The sequence below is a fragment of the Diuraphis noxia genome, unplaced genomic scaffold (assembly GCF_037042655.1).
Source record: "Diuraphis noxia isolate RWA-SAM2 unplaced genomic scaffold, SU_Dnox_SAM2 contig0001, whole genome shotgun sequence".
NCBI classification, from domain to species: Eukaryota; Metazoa; Arthropoda; class Insecta; order Hemiptera; family Aphididae; genus Diuraphis; species Diuraphis noxia.
In genome coordinates, this window is record NW_028301711.1 from 64526599 (window position 1) to 64546501 (window position 19903).

At 26.6% G+C, this 19903-nt stretch overlaps 1 protein-coding gene across 5 annotated transcripts; it reads left to right on the top strand.

Moving 5' to 3' along the window:
• The first annotated feature begins 2126 nt into the window (after positions 1-2126).
• Positions 2127-9367, top strand: Rad60 (DNA repair protein Rad60). Of its 5 annotated transcripts, none has more exons than XM_089219039.1 (10): positions 2128-2289; positions 2456-2525; positions 3545-3618; positions 4886-4961; positions 5023-5067; positions 5165-5242; positions 5332-5485; positions 5583-5705; positions 5771-5915; positions 7992-9367. In XM_089219039.1, exons 4-10 carry the CDS (start codon positions 4894-4896, stop codon positions 8309-8311), a joined length of 933 nt encoding a protein of 310 aa, XP_089075165.1. In that variant the 5' UTR covers positions 2128-2289; positions 2456-2525; positions 3545-3618; positions 4886-4893; the 3' UTR covers positions 8312-9367. The 5 variants fall into 5 exon arrangements, with proteins under 5 accessions (XP_015375400.1, XP_089075165.1, XP_089075168.1 ...); XM_089219042.1 differs by having other exon boundaries at positions 3545-3614; XM_015519914.2 differs by lacking the exon at positions 3545-3618 and having other exon boundaries at positions 2127-2289; positions 5335-5485.
• Positions 9368-19903: the final 10536 nt, after the last annotated feature.

Below are 19903 nucleotides of genomic sequence, written 5' to 3' on the forward strand. Positions count from 1 at the left end.
ACACAGATTAAAAGATCAAAATGCAAATTTACAAAAAAGAATTGAAAAAAAAAGAAACTACTAATCAAAATGAAAAAAAAAATTGTTACCTTCAAAATCAACATAAATTTTCCCATATTAAAATTATACATTTATACTGTAGATTAATATTGTTACTTATGTTTTATTAATTACTAAAATTTTTCTGTATAAGAAATACTATATATCAGTGGCGGACTGGACAACCGGGATGCTGGGAAATTTCCTGGTGGGCCGCTGCTAGTATAAAATATATATTTATTAATATTAAAATGGTGAAATAATAAATTAAAATATTATCATATAAGTAATAAATATGTAATATAAAATATTATTAAACATAAAAACCTAGATTTCTGATTAGGTATTATAAAATGCGGGAGTGGCTTGTGTTCGGCCAGACCAGGCTCTACTGTAACATAGCTTACAGTTAGGTTACAAATTACAATAGTAAGTCCCTGTATAATAATATTATTGTGTACGAAAAACCAGATTTTGAGACGGTATGTCTATAATATTACTATAGGTAGGCAATAGGCATATTTTATAATATTATTGTGATTAAAGTAATTAATTTTAGTATTAGGTATTAGTATCTTCTACAGTAGGTTAAATTCATTTTCCCCTCCAAAAAATACAATTGAAAATGTCATTGTGTGTATAAAATACAAAAATATGTCAATATATTCTTAAAAGTTTCTTATATCCACGAATAATATTTATTTTTAAATTACAACAAAATAACCAAAATCGATGTTATTGGATTTAATATGTAATTTTGTCCAAATTTTTTTTTAATAATAATAAATTTATTTATTGCTAGTAGTTGATAAATGTGAACAAAGTGTATGGTTAACATATGAATTTACTAGCTGTGCTCTATATACTGAGGTAATACCTCTTATCGTAGAGCAAGAATACTAATCTAGATGTAATTAAAAAATTTTATTTTATTTAAAATAAAGAAATAAAAATTCACAATTTGAATTTAAAATGTCTATAAGAAATAACTGTGTTTATATATTTTTTAGATTTGTTGGCCATAATAAGAACAATTTATGAGAATCTGTATTTTTAATTTTTAATCCTTAGTTATAAAAACTGAACATTTCATAATTTTTTAATTACAATGATTGATAATTTTCAAGATTTTGATACATTTTGTCAAAGTTCAAACTTTAAATGATTATAAAAAAATGTATGCCTATGCATTTTTAATATTTTTCAACCGCTATAGTAACAATATATTATGAGGAGCCTTCATTACCTTTTCACACACTTTGGGACAACAAATACAATTTTATTGATATATTTATCGAAAAAAAATTAAAATACATGAAATTTTAAATTGCCGTAAACAGTTCAAAACAAGTCAAAATATTTTGAAAATGTTTTGATGTATAAAAAATTCTAATATTAACACTCAGTCAAAATTGCATCTATCTATGGTCTTTTGTTTTAGAGTTACATCAAAAAATAAAAATAATTTTTCTTTTGTTTTTCACGGCACTTTTGAAAACTACTGGGAAAACTACCAACTAGATTCACTACTTTCCTATTAGAAAAGATAATGTTGAAAAAAATCTAAGAATTTTTACTGTCCTAAAAGGTGATGATAGGTACAAAAAAAAAAATTAAAAACACACACATCATTGTAAAAACAATACGAGTATATTCATCGCTCCGCTCAGAATCTAAAATAGTTATTAGCAATACCTATAGGCCGAGCATCCACATGACGTATAAAACTATAAAAATATATTATATATTTAAAAGGCCATTAGTATATTGAGGGCCTCTACAATTATGATTTTCCCGGGCTGTGATATCCTCCCAAGTCCCAGTCCGCCACTGCTGTACATATATGTTTATCGTTTATCTTAAAATTGTTACAATTAAAATTCTCAAAAAATAATTATTGCAATGTTTATCTTTCTTGTTGGATTATTAGGAATTTTGATCATTTGATAAGCAAATCTGGCTTTTGATATGATAAACCAATCTGATTGGTTCCACTCTCGGCCTCCATTTTATTTCGATAGTTAAACAATCGTGATTTCGATAGTGAAGTGGTTCTACCATATATTATAATTACCTTGATAGCAGTGTTTGTACGTCTCACTTTGCGCCTTTGCGGTTGTGCTGATTAGTGATTACCGTTAGTGTTACTAGTTTCTGATTTTCACGGTTTAAATTTAAAAAACTCGGAAAATCATCAGCCGGTTGTCATTGTAAGAACGTTTGTTTGATAGAATTACACCTAAATCAACAGTAAGCAACCGTAGGAGATGAGTAGAATTTTTGAACTAGTTAGGCAGTTTAGTCTTAATGTTATTGTCTTTAATTTTTAATGTACTCTTGATATGCTATGTGGTATACCATTCATTCGCTGGATATTAACGAGTTTAATAATTTACAAAATTATTAATGATTGCAGCGTTTTAAGTTCACAATGGATCAATCCGATGAAGATGAAAACCCTTACGATTTTGTCTTACAATATAAAAGTAAGTGCTTATTACTAAATGTTTATGTACCTATAAACATTTGTGTTGTATAAGAGATTGTGTAGAAGAGGATACAGAGTCTACTAAGCAGTGGTGCCAAACCCTATATTAAGGTCGGGCCATGACCCGACATATTTTGAACATTTAAAATAGGGCCGCTTCATATTGACCATTTTCCTCTCCACGGTATGCCATTTTTTCCGATATTAAGATGTTGGGCATCTTGAAATATTTTTCGCCCTACTAGATTTTTAGGACTTCGACGCCACTGCTACTAAGTCCAAATTCAAGCACTCTAGGTTTAATACATAGTTGAATACCTATTTAATACCTACTACCTAGTCCCAGTTACATAAGTGAACACTAAACCTATATGTTTTATTTCTGTCTTTCAAGCTTACAAAATAGCAAATTTGCATTGTGTAAAACACTTTTTGTTTTGTTAGCTTAAGGCACCTCACAGGCTTTTATGGATACTTTAATTTTAAGTTGAGTATAAACCTTATAACTATGTATAATATTACAATTTTTTAATGCTTATAACTTGCTGTAAAATATAAATAGCAATAAAAGCCTATGTTAAGCTCAAGATAATAATATAAAATTGATAATGTGATGAATGTTTTCATGTTTAGGAGACAGAAAAAAAATTCGGTGAATTTGCATCTACTTCAGCTGTTTTACCTGAAATGATTAGTGATTATTGCACTATTTTCCAGCACTATTTAGTATTAAGTATTGTATTAAACCTTGAGTACTTGAATTCAGGTTCAACTCTATTACTTATCCTGGAAAATGTTTTTTATAAATTAAGAACCAGCAAACTACATTCAACTCTTGCATTTAGATATTTGAAACCAAAATTATTAAGAATCGATATTAGTTCTTATAGATATTTAAATGCATAAACTGAAATTAAGACTAATACCTTACATTTATATATTTAAAACCCCTCTGTTTAACATATAAATCCCTTATTTTCTATACAAATTAAAATAACTAGTATTCTTTGTTTCTAGTACAAAATACAGTGTTTAACATTGTAACTTGGAGCTGTCCTCAATATTATCAGAAACTATACCATCCAACGTAGGTAACTGACGACTGGATACCTGATTTATTGGACTTGAGAGTTTTTGTGTACTTTATGTATTTTTGAGATACCTATAATTTGCATGAATACAAACATAAATATTTACATTTTTTCCGTAACTGCGAAAACTTAATAATCTGAATAATTATTAATTTTATATATTTTGTATGGGCTTCTTTTTTTAGTTCAGTCAATTCTCTCAACTCTAAGTAAGACCAAACTGAATCACGTGGGTTTATTATGGTTAATAGTTTTGGAACGAATAGATCAAAACAATGGTTCAAGATTTCATAAAATTTGGAGATCACTGCATCTAAATGCAAATTAATAAGATTTGGGATTATATCGATATTGGCTAAGATTTGAATAATATCTTTAAAATTGCATGTATTAAAATTATAAATTACATTTATATGATTCATTTTTGGCATTTTAAATATAAATAAATTTAATCGAATGAAAATTACGTATGCTCAGATCACGAAAAACGTTAAGAAACAAACATGACTAACATATGATTCACGAAAACCTACTCAATTACAGATTAATACTTGTCTCAATAGGTCTCAGATAAGATATAAGAAAAGAAAACGACTTTGTCAAATTACATGGACTACCTATAAATATAACTATAAATATGTTATTTTAATTAATATAAGCAAATTATATATATTATGTATTTTAAAACCGTATTTATGCTATGAAAATATGTAAAATACAGAAATATACAGTACAAGTCAAAAATGGCAAAATATGCTAAATAAAACTTTGTATTTTGGATCTATTGACTTTCATTAAAACATGTAACTTGCCTAGCTATTTTTTGGACTAATTAGAAAAAACATGCTAATACCAGTCCCTAGTAATAACCTATAATTTGTCTAGCGAGAGGACTTGCCATGGAGCTACACAAATTGATTCTTTTGCACATCCCTATTTGATACCCTGCTATAATAGAATCCGGTTCGATGGCAGGATGTTGCTTGGGGATGTACAGTATCATCGAGTTCTCTAGCTATACAAAGTATATATTATTTATACATTTGCAACAGGTTCATTATTATTTTACTCTAATTAGGTGTTTATTTGTTTATGAATAATTTTCACGCATGTTCACCTAAACCTAAAATTCATATCATTATTTTTACATTGTCTTCAATATAAACATTGGTTGAGATTTGGTTATTTTTATTGCTTACTATATCAAATTTTAATTATTCTAAGATATCATAGCCTAAACTTTCATTTTTTTTTATACAATTTTTAGAACTTCAAATGGAAAGAAAAAATAAAGTTACCTCTGCCGATGATGAACATCAACCAATCGTCAATAGTACTTTAAAGTAATGTTTAATTTTGTATTTTATATTATGAATTGTACATAATTATGGTTAATTTTTATAGTTCACCGATTAAAACTTCCTCTACACAGTCTGAAGCATTGACTAAGTAAGTTTTATGCTTTATTTAAACTTATTTACAATTAACAACATTATCTAAATAATAAAATATTATATTTGACATTATATTTATTATTTTTGTATAGTTCAGATGTAAATAATACTGTAGATTCAACAGCAAGTACTTCAAGCCATACTAAAGGTCGTAGTCGCCGACCAAAAGGGTACATTTTTAAGTTATTTGGAATTGTATATAATATAATTATTAAAATAATAAACTATTTATTTATTTTTGTATGGGGTATTTTTGAAGAAGAAATTGTGCAACTCAAGATTCTACTAATGTGGATGGACCAATAATATGCATAGGAGATTTTTATGATGGTTATGATATGCCATCGCCAATAGTACCTAAGGAAAAAACATCTAATGATAAAATGATGGATGATGCTAACAATATCATGGATGTAAGTTATGGGTTAATACTGTTAATAGTTTAAAATATTTTTGTTTTATAAATAATTGATTCTTGAACATTATGTATTAAATGTTTATACTTGTTAGAATTGGAAAAAAAGACAAATCGAAGAAGCTGAAACAGAAGATGATTTAGCTTTAGCAAATCGTGTTATGAATGTTAAAGTCTTTTGGCGACAAATGCGTACATATCGTTTTCCACTTAGAATGGTTAGATATTTTTAGAAAGTTAATTATTATTTATAAATAAATTTTTTAAATTTTTTAAAAATTAGTTTCAGCCAATTTCGGGTATTTTTGAATATTTTGCAAAATTAGAAGACATAGATCCTTCACATGTTCATTTGGATTTACACAAAAAGACTCTTTCACCAACAGATACTCCAAATTCAATCAACTACAAGATAATTGATTTCATTGGTAATATTATAATTTTAAATTAATTATTTGTCAACATATAGCCTAATTATTTTATATGTTCACAAAAAGTGGTGTTCACCAGACCAAGAATAACATTTAAAATCATGTCATCATTTTTATTAAATTAAGATAAAATCTATATTTGATGGTTATCAGTAATTTTAGTGGAATTTGCTTGTATTTTTGTTGTTTATTTTTCCTATTAACAACCCTGAAACAAATTTTAATGCAATAAAAATGAAATGAGCATCTAAAGAAATGTATAAACTTTTTATAAATGTACTTTAATTATTAATACCTTAAATCTATTTTTCTCTATAGTTATTTTAGTCATACTAAGTTAATACTACACATGTATTTTAGATAAGGCTTGTCAGGCAGTGTGATTTTATGACATAACACATAAAGCGCGACTTATATTTAAACATAAAATCAATTCTCATAATAAAAAATTTGATTTCTCTAGTCCTTTTGGCAAAAAAAAAAAAAATCATAATAATAATAATAATAGTAACAAGTAGTATAATTAATTTTTAGTAAGTTTGACCAACATTCCTTTAAAGTTCAACTAGTTTAGTTTAGGAGCAACTTCTGCTCTATAGCATACTTTATATATTTAGTAATTTATTATTTTTTTTTCAATTATATATTTTTTTTTATATATTATACGTACGTATTAATATATGCTTCTTAATTTTTTCTAACATCATAAATAGGCCCGATAGCCTACTTACAAATTATAAGGCTTGAGCCTCTTAAGGCCATACCAAATAGGTACCAATTTTGGCTAAACTCAGTAATTTTATAATTTTTAACAATTTTAACTGAATAATTGAAAAGAGAAAATTACGTAAAGGCAAAAGTAGTTTGTCCGTAGGTTATTAATCATGAGATTTTGGTGTACTATCTTTGATAGTTTAAATATAATACAAATATACTAATTTGTATTTAAAAAAAAAAAATATTCGTTTTTAGAGTTCTTTTATTAATCATAATAACTATACTGTCTATACAAACAGCATGCGAGTACACCAACTACTTTAGTTTATAATAAAGTTATTTATAAATTTCTTAGATTAATAATTAATAATTATCATTGATATAATTATTAACTTAATTTTATACGTATATTATGTAATTTATTTAAATTTTATTATCTGGTTATGTTATTTGTTTCCTATAGGTCTACAGTTTGATTTATTTGCCACACAGCCCTAACCAGTATCTAAGTCACAGTTTCATTTTTTAATTTCTCAAATAATACAAAGTACTCAAATGATAATTTAGATAAATTTAAAATAGTGTTTAATGTTTTAATTATTTTTATTTTTGGTGTATTGAACTCAAATGCTGTTATGTACAATAAAATAATAATAAAAGAAGACTTGAAATTAGTACACAGAAAAGTCAATGTAAAAGTTCCAACAATTGACACAATGAGACTGTATAACTAACTACTATTTTAAATTTTTCAATAATTTTTATTACCTACTTATTCTTGGTTATATTTCATAGGTATCCTATCATACATTTTATGTAATATTAATAATATTGTTCAATTTATAGAATTAATGTATTCTATTCTATTACATTATAATATATATGTATATATTTTTTTTTTTTATTGAACTTAAATCAAAATGTAGATTAGGTTTATTTTTTACTTGAACATAAATTCATTTTCAGTTTACTGAAGTAATAAGTGGTTGATTATATTATATAATTTCTCAGTTGGAGAAATAGACCAATTATGCATTTAAATATAAAATGATAACACAGAACACAAATGTCTATTAAGTTTCTATATTTTTGAAAATAATCTTTCATTAACTTTTCAATTTATTAGGCCATTGAATATTTTTATTATACATAATTGGCATATGGTTAAATTCATTGAAGTCTAAATAATTTCAAAAGAAATTTGTTTAGTTTGTTTCACTGGCTTAATAATATTCTCTAAAATAATTAATGCATAGTTTGGCTTTTAAAACTTTTATTCGAATATAGGCAATATTTTTTTAGTCTTTATTTTTCTTTTACAAGTTGATTAATGATTGCTTTATTCCAATTTTTTAGATGGTGATATTGAATTTTATAAGAGCCCTTATGATACACCCGCTGATGTTTCTGAAGTTGAAGTTGAAAAACCACAAGACGATTTTGTAAAATTTTGTATTAAGCAAAAAGATACAAAAAGGCCAATTATTATGGAGATTAAAAAAACTGACAAAATGCTGATTTTGTATATCAAACTATCAGAGTTGTTAGATTTAGATATAGACTCGTTTACATTGGAGTTTGATGGTGACCAAATTAAAAAATCTGATACAATGGAAAGCTTGGATCTTGAAGGAGATGAATGTTTTGAACTCTTCCCAAAAAAAACAAAGAAATAGATTAAGTATTCGGAAAATAAAATATTTCTTCTACTAAATATTTTTTTATTATTTTATATTATTTTCAATGATTACTATAATTATAAATTTTGCCTAATTTGTTAAGTAAGGATAGAAATTTATTCTTTAATGTACTCTTTCTGTTATTATGTAATATTAAAGTATCAATGTAATCGTCCAATATTATTGTTGCATAATTAATACTTTTATGTATAAACATTAAGACCGATGGGTTTGTATATGTGTGAATTATATTTTTGTACAATGAATGTGTATATATATATATATATATATATATATATATATATATGTTTGTAAAACTTGTTAGGAGCTATTTGAATTGAAATTAATAATGACAATATTTTAATATTTGTATTAAGAGAATGTCAGAGATGGTTTCTCTCCCTGGCCTACGCAACATAGACAAAACACATGTGCGCAGAATAATTTTTTTTATATTTTTAAGCAATCTTAGAGTAAAGTCGCCCATTAAAAAAAGATAAAGAATAATATTTTTAAGGAAATGATATATCAATATTATTTTTTACTGTTATTTGATTTTGTAACCAACTTAAATATAAACAAAAAAATGTTATAAATTTAAATAATATTTAAATTGGTTGAGACAATATTTAGACAAATCGTGTCATTCCCTAATTAATAAATAATTCCTTATCTTTTTTGTTATAGGTAATTTTACTCTAAGATTGCTTAAAACATTTTAAAAAAATGATTCTGCGTAAATATGTTTGTCTATGTTGCGCGTGGGCCATTAAGAGATAACAAATAGTGTCTGACATTCTTTTAAAATTGTATCAATTAATATCAATATAGTGCTCAGATTTATATTCAAATATATATCTTCTACTATTCACCTAGAATAATTTTGATTATAAATGTCGACATTTCATGATGTGTAGATTTTATAGTTAATTTTTTGCATATTTTAGCATATTTCATTTAAAATGCATATTAAGTGCATTTTTTTAGATAGTTGCATAAATATTGTATATTCTACAATTATAATCATTATAATTCTACCTTTGTTCATTGAAATAGTCATATTTATGTTTGAATAGGTACCTTCTGTTGATCGTAAATAATCCATGATAATGTACATCGTTAAGTCATAAATAAATAACACAAAATATTGGATTTTCTAGTGGTTAGGTTAGTTTATTTATTATTATTTGGCTACATGTGACATAGTACATGTATATATACCGTACATGCTATTAAAACATTTTATTTCGCAGTTTTTTCAATAAACTTTTTATGTATATCTTTAGTTTAAATTTGTAAAAAAAAAAAAAAAATGATTTTGCATAATATTACTTATAATATCTACTTTTTTTGTCTTCAAATTTTCGTAAAATTTGTGCGATTCTTCTTTTATTAAAAACTGCTTTAAACGAAGTAAATCTTTATATTTCGAATTATTTTTTATAGCAAGTTTCTCATTATATAATGACTTCAATGCATTGGTTTTAATGTTTTCAATGTTTGCATTTTGCCGTGTCTTTTTTCCGCGTTTATTCTGTTTTGGCACTATCTTTAGTGCTCGCATACATTCCACAATACATATCTTTGTGGAACCAAGCACGTATCTAGGATCAATTTTCGCGGGGAGGTTTAAAATATTTTAAGTTCGTCTTCCGACAACATTGCGATAACATATTATAAATATATAACTACTTTAAAAAATCGGGGGAGGGGGAGGGGGGTTGAACCTCTAAAACCCCCCACTCCCTGTAACGGTTAGGTGCAAAATGAGTGCATGGTCTTTACGAAATTCTATAACTCTTATGGATCTTGTTTTAAGGTTACTTTTTTTTGAGTAATATCCTTGCGACTATTCCGCCCAGTTTTGGAATATGATGTCTTTTTCACAGTCGACTACAGTGAAGGGCGAAGGATTTATTCGACTGTTTAACAAAACCTCTCGCCAGTCATCTGGAGTTTCGGTGTAAGATTTACAGTTTATTAAGCTCATATTTCTATCACGCTCCAAGTAAGAGTGGCCTCGAATCGGAAAGACAATTTTTACTAGATCGAAATGATTGTTTTGAGTGACGAGATAATGGAAAAATCTAAAAACTGTCGTTTTTTTTTTTTGTCCTGTACAAGAGTCGCAGAATATAACTAACTGACGAACTTGTTCCGGAAGAATTTTTTCTATAAAATTATGCATCATGGAACAAACGTCATCTGCCCCTTTCTTCGCGATAGATTCGTCGTATGTGAAAAATATTGATTGGCTGGTGGAAAGAATGTGTTATGTGTACATTACATGTAATGAAGTTTAATTGCCGTCTATAGTATACATCGTCAGTAGTTATATTAGGAGTAGGACAATTTTATTGATAATCGATAGATATAGCTTCAAGTGTATCAGTGTTCATTGATTTTTTTCTGTAATTTATTTTCACTTAGTAAAAATTTTCAGCTTTTCTTAAATGTAAATTTTTTTCAAATTTTTTTTATGTAATTCTTTTTCGATGTCAGTATGTGCAGATATAGTGCTGACGTAGGGGTTGCATTTTTCAGTTTTTCTGTAAGAGTAGCAATTTCAGCCTTTAGAGAATCACGAAAACTGCATGTATCTTTACGAGGATAACCGAAACCAATATTAAATTTTGTTTCAAAAATTTTACGAAATGATTCAGATGAAATTTTATACTCAATGTTTTTGTTTTCAAACATCGAGTGCAATTCCTTTATGTTTAGAGTCTCGGGTAAATATGTTTTTTTTTTTAATCTTTTAATGAGTAGTGAGACTTGCGACCTTTTAATGATTTTAGAAAGTCGACTACTTTGTTATGAATTTCATCTGAAAGCTTTCTAGGACGATTTGTATGCTTTCCCCTTTTATCTATATAGGAAAAATATTCATGGCTGATAACGATTCCTGTAGAGTTTGTACACGTTTCGCAGAAATACCATGTAAGGAAATAAATGCTTTTATGCAAATAAGATTGTCTACTAACTCATCATCGCAAAACACACGCACGCGGTAGGCATAACCGCATAAATAGCCAAATTGTACTGAGCCTTGTCGTCACTAAGTCGACTGCGCCTCCTCATAGCAGGTAAAACTGTAATAAGTCCACAAAGGTACTTACTCTGGTCATTGTAGTTCCATAGACGGTTGAAATCTTTTATGATACGCTTCTTGTCTTCAGAAACATTTTCGAAACAACGATACCGTTTACACTTGCAGTCGGTTCCTAACTCGTGTTTACCCATAGTACCGCGCAATTTTTTCAAAACACCCCGTTCTCTACCCATTTTAACTCTTTTTTTTAGATGTAGGTACATTGATTACTGCTAATATCATCACTAGAATCACTAAATTCACTATCCATTTTGAAAAATAAAAACGAACTAACTGTCGACTGTGAAAAATAAATACGAACTAACTTTATTGTCTGCTGTGGCAACAACATCAGAAATTATGACGAAAACGTAATAGCAATATTCTGATATTAATGATCTCGTCATACTATCGTTGAAACGCGCTACTGGGAAATGAATTGCGGAAAAAAATCCCCAGACCGCAATATTACTCACAACCTCTTGAAAATGGTTGAACCTATATTTTTAAACGTTAATTATTATCAATAATAATTATCACATTATTAATATTAAAACTAGTCTTAAGTACATTCGGACATCTCTTAAAGGACTAAACTTAGAACACCGCCAACGTATAAAATGTGAGCACTCTTTTTGAAAATGACAAATAAATCCGATGTGCGCAGGCTTAGGTTTTTATTACCACCAGTTTTAAAAATTTCCACCGTTTCCATAGCGTTGTCGTTCTGTACTTGTGTAGTGTGTGTTGTGTCCTAAATGTGTACTGAGACCTATAATATGTGATGCACTGAAAAACGTTGCTAATTTTTATTGTACAATAGGTACAATGTTTGAACATGGTCATACACTCATACCCGATACCCATTTATTTTAAGATAGGGAGTATCAAAATTATGTTTGTGAGCCCATTACAGATAAGATAGGTAGTTGTAACCTTTTACCATATCTATGCCTTTTACCCAATAATATATATTATCAAAGGTCACCGGTAGGTACAAACTATACTGCACACAACAATCATATTAAAATTAAATAAAATTTGAAAAGCTTATATCGTATACATTATCGTCAAAATGTTACAAAAAACTTAATATTTTATTTCGGGGATTTAATTTTTACAGACTTATACCAACATAAAATTAGTTTATAAAATATTCTGCTTAGGAATATGAAATTAATACTCAATGATGTTGTTGTTCAAAAAAGTTAAAAAATTAAAAAATTATAAAAATAAAATTTTTTAATAAAAACTTTGTTTTTCTAACTTTTCAACAAATTTATTGAATGATATAATATATAATATAATACCTATACGTATTTGTAATTCAATTTCAATATTAATAATGTGGTAATTATAGATATAAATAATATAATATATCAATGTTAAAAAATATTTGTGAATGAGCTGTTGTGAGTAATATTGTAGTCTGGGGATTTTTTTCCGGGGTCGTTCGTCGGGGGATTTTTTTCCGATTACCTTGGGAAATACATGGTACAATATTATAAATAACGCAATGAACAAACGTCATCAAACGATACTGAAATAAAAATAATATTAGATATTTTGGAGTTGGACTACAACCTATTTTCCACACAACCACATGGACTAAAATCTTTCTTCACCAGTATACCTAATCTTTTCCATTTAATAACTATGGACCGAAAGATTTTTTCACTGAATCGATTTCAACTGTCGATATTACTCTTTATTTGCTATCTAATCAAACCATAAAATCAAAATAGGAAAAAATGGACTACTACCGTTTTTCCACTGTACCCTTCATATTTTTTGTATTTTAGATTCTGAGCGAAGTGATGAATGCATAATTGATTTTACAATGTTGTGCGTGTGTTTTTTTGTGTCTGTGTACACGACATATTTTTAGTTTTTTTTTTATAAATGACGGTAAAATTCTATTCATTTGGTAAAAAAGCTTCAACATTTAATACAAGGCTCCTTTAGTCCTATTGTATTTTTACAATGGCAGTTAAACAATATTAAAAATTCATAGACAACATTTTTTTAAATAAGCATTTAAAGTTTGAATTTTAACAAAATAGGTACGTAAAAATCACAAACATTTGCAATTTATTTTGAGTTAGAAATTCATAAAAATGTATTTTTTTAAAACTAAGATTTGAAAATTCATTTCAAGATTTTTCATGGGTTTGTCAACTTTTATCAAATAAAAAATGTGTATCCGAAAGTCAAATTAAATTTTTATGAGCATTTGAATTACAACATTGGATATTCACTTAATTTCTCTTGTACCGATATTCTTATTTTTATTTTTATTTAAACTATTGTACAGCAGAGTGACATCCACTTACCCGCTTTTTATGATATAAATCTGGGTCCTAAATATAAATATACAAAAAAAAAATACATATATGATAAGATAAATGTATTCCTTTGATATTTTAAAATTAGAATTACAAAGCATGCATTCTAAGATCATTTATTTTCTATAATAAAATTAAGCTAATTAAAAAATATCTTAATTATTTTGTAGATCTTATTAGTAGGTATTGCCTTAAATCTTGAACTATTGCAGTTACAGACATGAATACATGATAAGTACCAAAACTATTTCCTACTAAAGTTTTCTAATAGGTATTTTTATCTATAACTATCAATTTGTTTCATAAATTATTATTGTTCTTCAAACTTCCATACTTTCCATATAATTTTATATTCTGTTTAAATTACAAGGGTCCAGATTTCAATACCATAAAAATTATCAAAAATTGTTTTATAAGATAACCAAAAATGCATTATCAACATAATATTAAATGACATTTTTCTTTAAAACACGCAACCCAACCGATAGAAAAACGATAGCTTAACTTGTAGTCCCTTGTACACCTCTTAAACTTAACAAAACTGATAATAATACGAAAACTAAATTTATTAATACTTTTGTGATAATAATGTTATATGAAAAAAAAATAGTTGAATACCGCCAATATTAACTATTATTAATTATTTAAAATATCATGTTAAATTAGTAGACGTTATTTAATCTGTAAATATCTGTAGATGAAATTAGCATAGACTAGGAAAATATATTGTGTTTTATTAAAGAAAGTACATCCATAGGCGCCCACAGAAATTTTTCTAGGGGGGGGGGGCGATGTTAGGATTTGAGGATAAATATTATAATTTTATTACGTGTTTTAAAATAATAACCTTTTTTATTATACTCGTATACAATATATTATATTTTATTATATTAAAACTTATTTTATACTTTAAATTTGTTGTATAGTATATAGGTCATAGGCGTGCGGACAGGGGCAGCAAGGTGTGCTCTTGCTGCCCCTGGACGGTTTGAATATATTTGTCTGGGCCGAACTATATAATAATAACATAACATAATAATATAACCGTATTATAATAATAAAGAATAATGTGTTATTGATATTTGATGTATTTTTAATTTTGATATGGTAACCGGTGTTGAGCAAAAACAATCTATGATTAACCAATGATAATATCGTTTAAAATATTTTTATTTAAAGGTCAAAGGTTAAATTTTGATTTTGAGCTTAAAAATGTTAACTTAATACCCATCATGTATGGGCCGGTAAAATATTCGCTGCCCCCGACTTGAAACTTTGCGCACGCCTATGATATAGGTATAGTAATTTATCTTAAAACATTCAGTTAAAAAAATATTTTGAGAAAGCCAGAGGGGCAAATGCCCCAGCTTTCACCCCCCTGCTGGCGCCTATGAGTATATCATACAAACACATAGAGAGAACAGAGTGCATTGCAATATTTTCTTATTTATTTAAATCATTATGATCAGGCATGTCAAACTCAAAGTATCAAATGGGCCAAATTTATTGAGAAGCTTACTATACACATAAAAATTAAAAAAAAAAATTATGAATTGATTAGTTTATTAGAAGATGAGACAGTATAATAATGTATACCATGAACTAGTAATACTGACCATACTCCTCATACCTGTCCACCTAACAGAGTCCAGTCCTGTATATTTTAGTTCATAACATATACCAAATAAACTATTCTCTAAAAATCTAAAATAGTTGTGACACAGCATTAAGATTTTATTTTTGTTTATTTTTATTGTAGTTTATGTTTTTGTTTATCATTATTGGTAGCCGCAAGCCATAAAAAAATTGAGCTGAGAGCCGTATGTTTGACATATCTAATTATGATCATATAGTATAATATCATATCATACATAATATGTGTTTTAATCTGTACAATTTACATGGACTTATTTAAATTTTTAAATAATTTAAGTATAATTTCTTATCCTTATTTGTTAAAAAATATTGGTTTTTCTGATAGTTAGGAGTCTTAAATCTTAATCATAAGCAAATAAATATCTTGCAAGTGTTTTTCATAAGAAATAAATTAAAAATACTTAGATACTAGATCAACACTGAGCATTAACTATTCACATAGGTAAATACCTATAGTTAGGTACTATTTTTTTGAAAATTATTTTTATTTAAAATACATTTGTAGCAGCAACAGTCATGTGAAAAATAGAGAAAGAGTACAATCCATTAATATAAAGACATAATTATATTACATATTTTGCGCCCCAGCCTCCAAGTAAGAAAAAAAAATGTCTACCCCAACCCAAATATCTTTAGAAATATGTTTGTAAAAACATTAGTAATAAATATTAACTTACATTATTCATACGTTCTTTATTATGTTCCGAATCTAAAAGGCATATTAGAAGATATAAATAAAAATATAATATTCACTGTATATATTATAAATAAGAGAAGTAAGTGCATTTATTATAAATTATACAAAATCTATAAAAAGTACAAAACTGTTGGCTAAGTTAAGAATTTTTGTTTATGGTCGTCCAACATTTTTTTATTGGCATTTCAAAAAAAAATTGAAAATTTCAGTGGTCTACAAATAACTCAAAAAAAGTCAAAATTAAACTGTATACATATAGATATCACTAACATAAAAATTTGGTGAAAATTTCAAGTTTTTATGTTGATTTGTTTTTGAGTTACAACCATATAAAAAAATCGATTTGGTCGAAAACTGGTTTTGCGTAAAAATTCCCGTTTTTCTGTCATTTTTGTTGTTGTTTTTCTCGATTTTTTTGAAAACTGTTGGAAAATGCAGTCTTGGGTAAAATAATTTTTAAAAGTATTTGGAATAAATACTCGAATACTCACGAAAAATAGTATTCCGAATAAAGTATTTAGAATACTATAAAAATATTTCAAATACTTTTAAAATATTTTTCGCTATAGATATTAATAAAATAATAATTGCCAATGTTTAAATACATAATATATTGTTTGTAAATTAAAATTATAATATACCTGACTTTATAACTATTTATGATTTACAATATTATATTATAATAATTTTTTATAATATTTATTAATAATTATCTGCAATTATTATCTTCTATGAATAATATTAAGCATAAAATCTTTCACCTGGACAGGAACAGTGTAAAACAATATATACCTACTAAATAAGGAATGTAAAAAGTATTTATTTAAAAAAAATAACCAGGAAATCGCAAAATATTAATATTTTTTCCGATAGAATATCATCATATTTTTGTTTGAGTGATGTGATATATACCAATAACTAATAAGTAACCAAAATACATATGTTTTTCCCTTGTAATACATCTATAGACACACACACAAAAGCTCCATTACTAGTAAATAATCGTCCAAAAATTAAACATCGGCTTTAGCAAAACGGTTAACTGTAACAGCATCACATATCTTATGAAATTTAGAAGGGCTCATTTTAAAATGAATAATAAGAAATTTCATAGCATCAAACCAGGAATTCCAACGGGTATCATTAGGAGTTTTTAAGTATACATCCAAATTGGTTTTAACTATGTCGAATTGTCGGCCATTTGACTAGAACGGTTCTGTTTGTTCCAAATAGCTTGACATTTTGCAAATGTAGATGCTAAAATACTAAAATCCTAAAAAAATATATTGTTATACTATTAAATTATTCCGAATATAGTATTTGGAATACTTCCGAAGGTATTCTGAATAGTGAATACTGCATAAAATACTTTTCCTAAAAGTATTCTGAATACCTAAATAGTATTCCGAATACTACCCATGACTGGGAAAATGTTTTATTTTGACCTCTATAATGCACTAAGGATATTCAAAGTTTGAAATTGAAGCATTATTTCGACTAGTTATGCTGTACACAAACACAAAAAAAAAAACACACACACATCATTGTAAAATCAATACATTCATCACTTCGTTCATAATCTAAAAAAACGTGCCTATGTGTATTTAATATTTTTCAACTGCTATTGTAACAATGTGTTAGGTGTCTTGAATTACATTTTCAAGCTTTTCTGCCCAACAAATATATTTTTATCGATATTTATAGAAAAAAATAAAACAAAAAAGTTGAAACATTAAAATGGCAGTAAACAGCTCAAAACAAATCAAAATAGTTTGAAAATTTTATAAAATATAGAAAATGCATACATAAAAATTCAGTGAAAATTTCAAGTGTCTGTGGTCATTTGTTTTAGAGTTACCCCAGAATAAGAAAATCACTAAATGAAAAATATATTGAAAATCAAATGTTGTAAAAATTTAAAATTCAAACACTCATGAAAATTTAATTTGAATTTCTGGTAGACATTTAGGCTTGTAAGGAATCTTGTATTAAATTTTAAATTTAGAAAGAAATTTTTTTATGAATTTCTAGTTAAAAATAATTTGTGAATTTTTGTGATTTTTACTATTTTGTCAAAATTCAAACTTTAAATGCTTATAAAAAAAATTGTGACTGAATTTTTTTTATTTTTCAACTGCTATTGTAATAATATGTTAGGAACCTTGTATTAAATTTTCAAGTTCTACCCAACAAATACATTTTTATTGATATTAATTTAAAAAAAACTAAAAATGATCGAAAATTTCATATGCCTATAAATAGTTCAACTTAAGTCGAAATTATTTGAAAATTGCATAGTGGATAGAATATACTCATATAAACATTCGGTGAAAATTTCATGTATCTCTATGGTCATTTGTTTTAAAGTTACATCAAAAACCAAAATCGATTTTGTCGAAAACTGATTGTGTGTAAAATTTCCAGTTTTTCCCTTAATTTTTAGTTTTTTTATCCCGATTATTTAGAAAAGTGTTAAGAACTTTTTACTTTTGAGCGCCCAAAATACTAACTAGATTCACTTTCTAATCGAACAAGTTCCTGAACTACTGAAGTCAAGAATCGAAACACTTTTACTGCACCAAAACGTGATGATTGACACAAAAAAACACACATATCATGAGGTAAAATATCGCTTTCCTCGTTCCGTTCAGAATCTAAAAAACATATTTTATATTTTGTCTTTCTATTTTCATTCTCTGTGATCTATATGATAACAAAATTGGTGTACTGTTGAAAATGTTGTTTTTTTCTATATATATCATATATTTTGAACACTTATTCATGTACGATGTGCGGATGTGCCCAACAGAAAATAAAATATACTATTTTATGTAATGGAAATTTAAAGCAGGAAAGCAAAGCATCAATACTATTTTTTTTTTTTTAGTACGACACTCACTTTTTTACTAAGATTTTTACATTTAAAACGATTTTTCAATTGCAATGTAATTTCATGAATAATTGGATTGTTGTAAGATTGTGAACATTCTAAAATATTTGAATAAATTAAACACTACGAGATATCCACACTTATATTTATTTTATATTCACAGCGATAGCGGCTTTCGTTGAAGACGTTACAAATATACAGACTAATTACTACTGATTCATAATTATTTATTGCTAGATATATCCATAGTGAACTGCATGGGCATCAGGTAACTTAATGCGATCACTCTAATAAGTAATAAGTAACCTAACAATACATCAAACCATCTCATTTATTATTCTTTCAAAATAAAATCACCAATAAAAATTTAAATAATTTGATACAATGTATGGGTAATTTCAAAATTATGGGTTATTTCATGTCACGCAGCTGTGGTCTCTTCAATTATGGGCTGAATAGAGTTCTAAAAAATGTTTTACCTTAAATATTATTTACCTTACAAGTACTCAATATTTTTAAGTTGAATTATTTATTATTTTAAGTATGAAACACATCTAAGTAACCCAAATCTCTCTCCCTAAGCGTGTCACAATTAGTAGGTTTCTAGCTTTTTTTTTAAATATGTCAGATACCATACAGTATTTAATGAGTTATCAATGAATTATTATAATCATAATATTTTCCTCTAAAATGTGTTTTGTTAAATAAATCAAATTATCACTAAGAAAGTGTTTTTGGCGTAAGTTTGTGTCGGTTACATCATTTTTTCTCTCTCCCTAAAATTTTTTTTTAATTGCCGCCAGATAATAGTATAATGGAAATTTTGTATTAATACAATGTGGCAACACTGCTTCAGTATGATAACAAAACGTGTGTTTTGTTGTTTACATCAAAAAAATTTATCAGTTGT

Excerpts from the sequence above, each read along its gene's own strand:
- Rad60 (XM_015519912.2), top strand. The coding sequence starts at position 2,471 with ATGGATCAATCCGATGAAGATGAAAACCCTTACGATTTTGTCTTACAA. Across the intron at positions 4,962-5,022 it reads ATCGTCAATAGTACTTTAAA|TTCACCGATTAAAACTTCCT; the intron begins GTAATGTTTAAT and ends TAATTTTTATAG. Across the intron at positions 5,486-5,582 it reads ATGCTAACAATATCATGGAT|AATTGGAAAAAAAGACAAAT; the intron begins GTAAGTTATGGG and ends TATACTTGTTAG.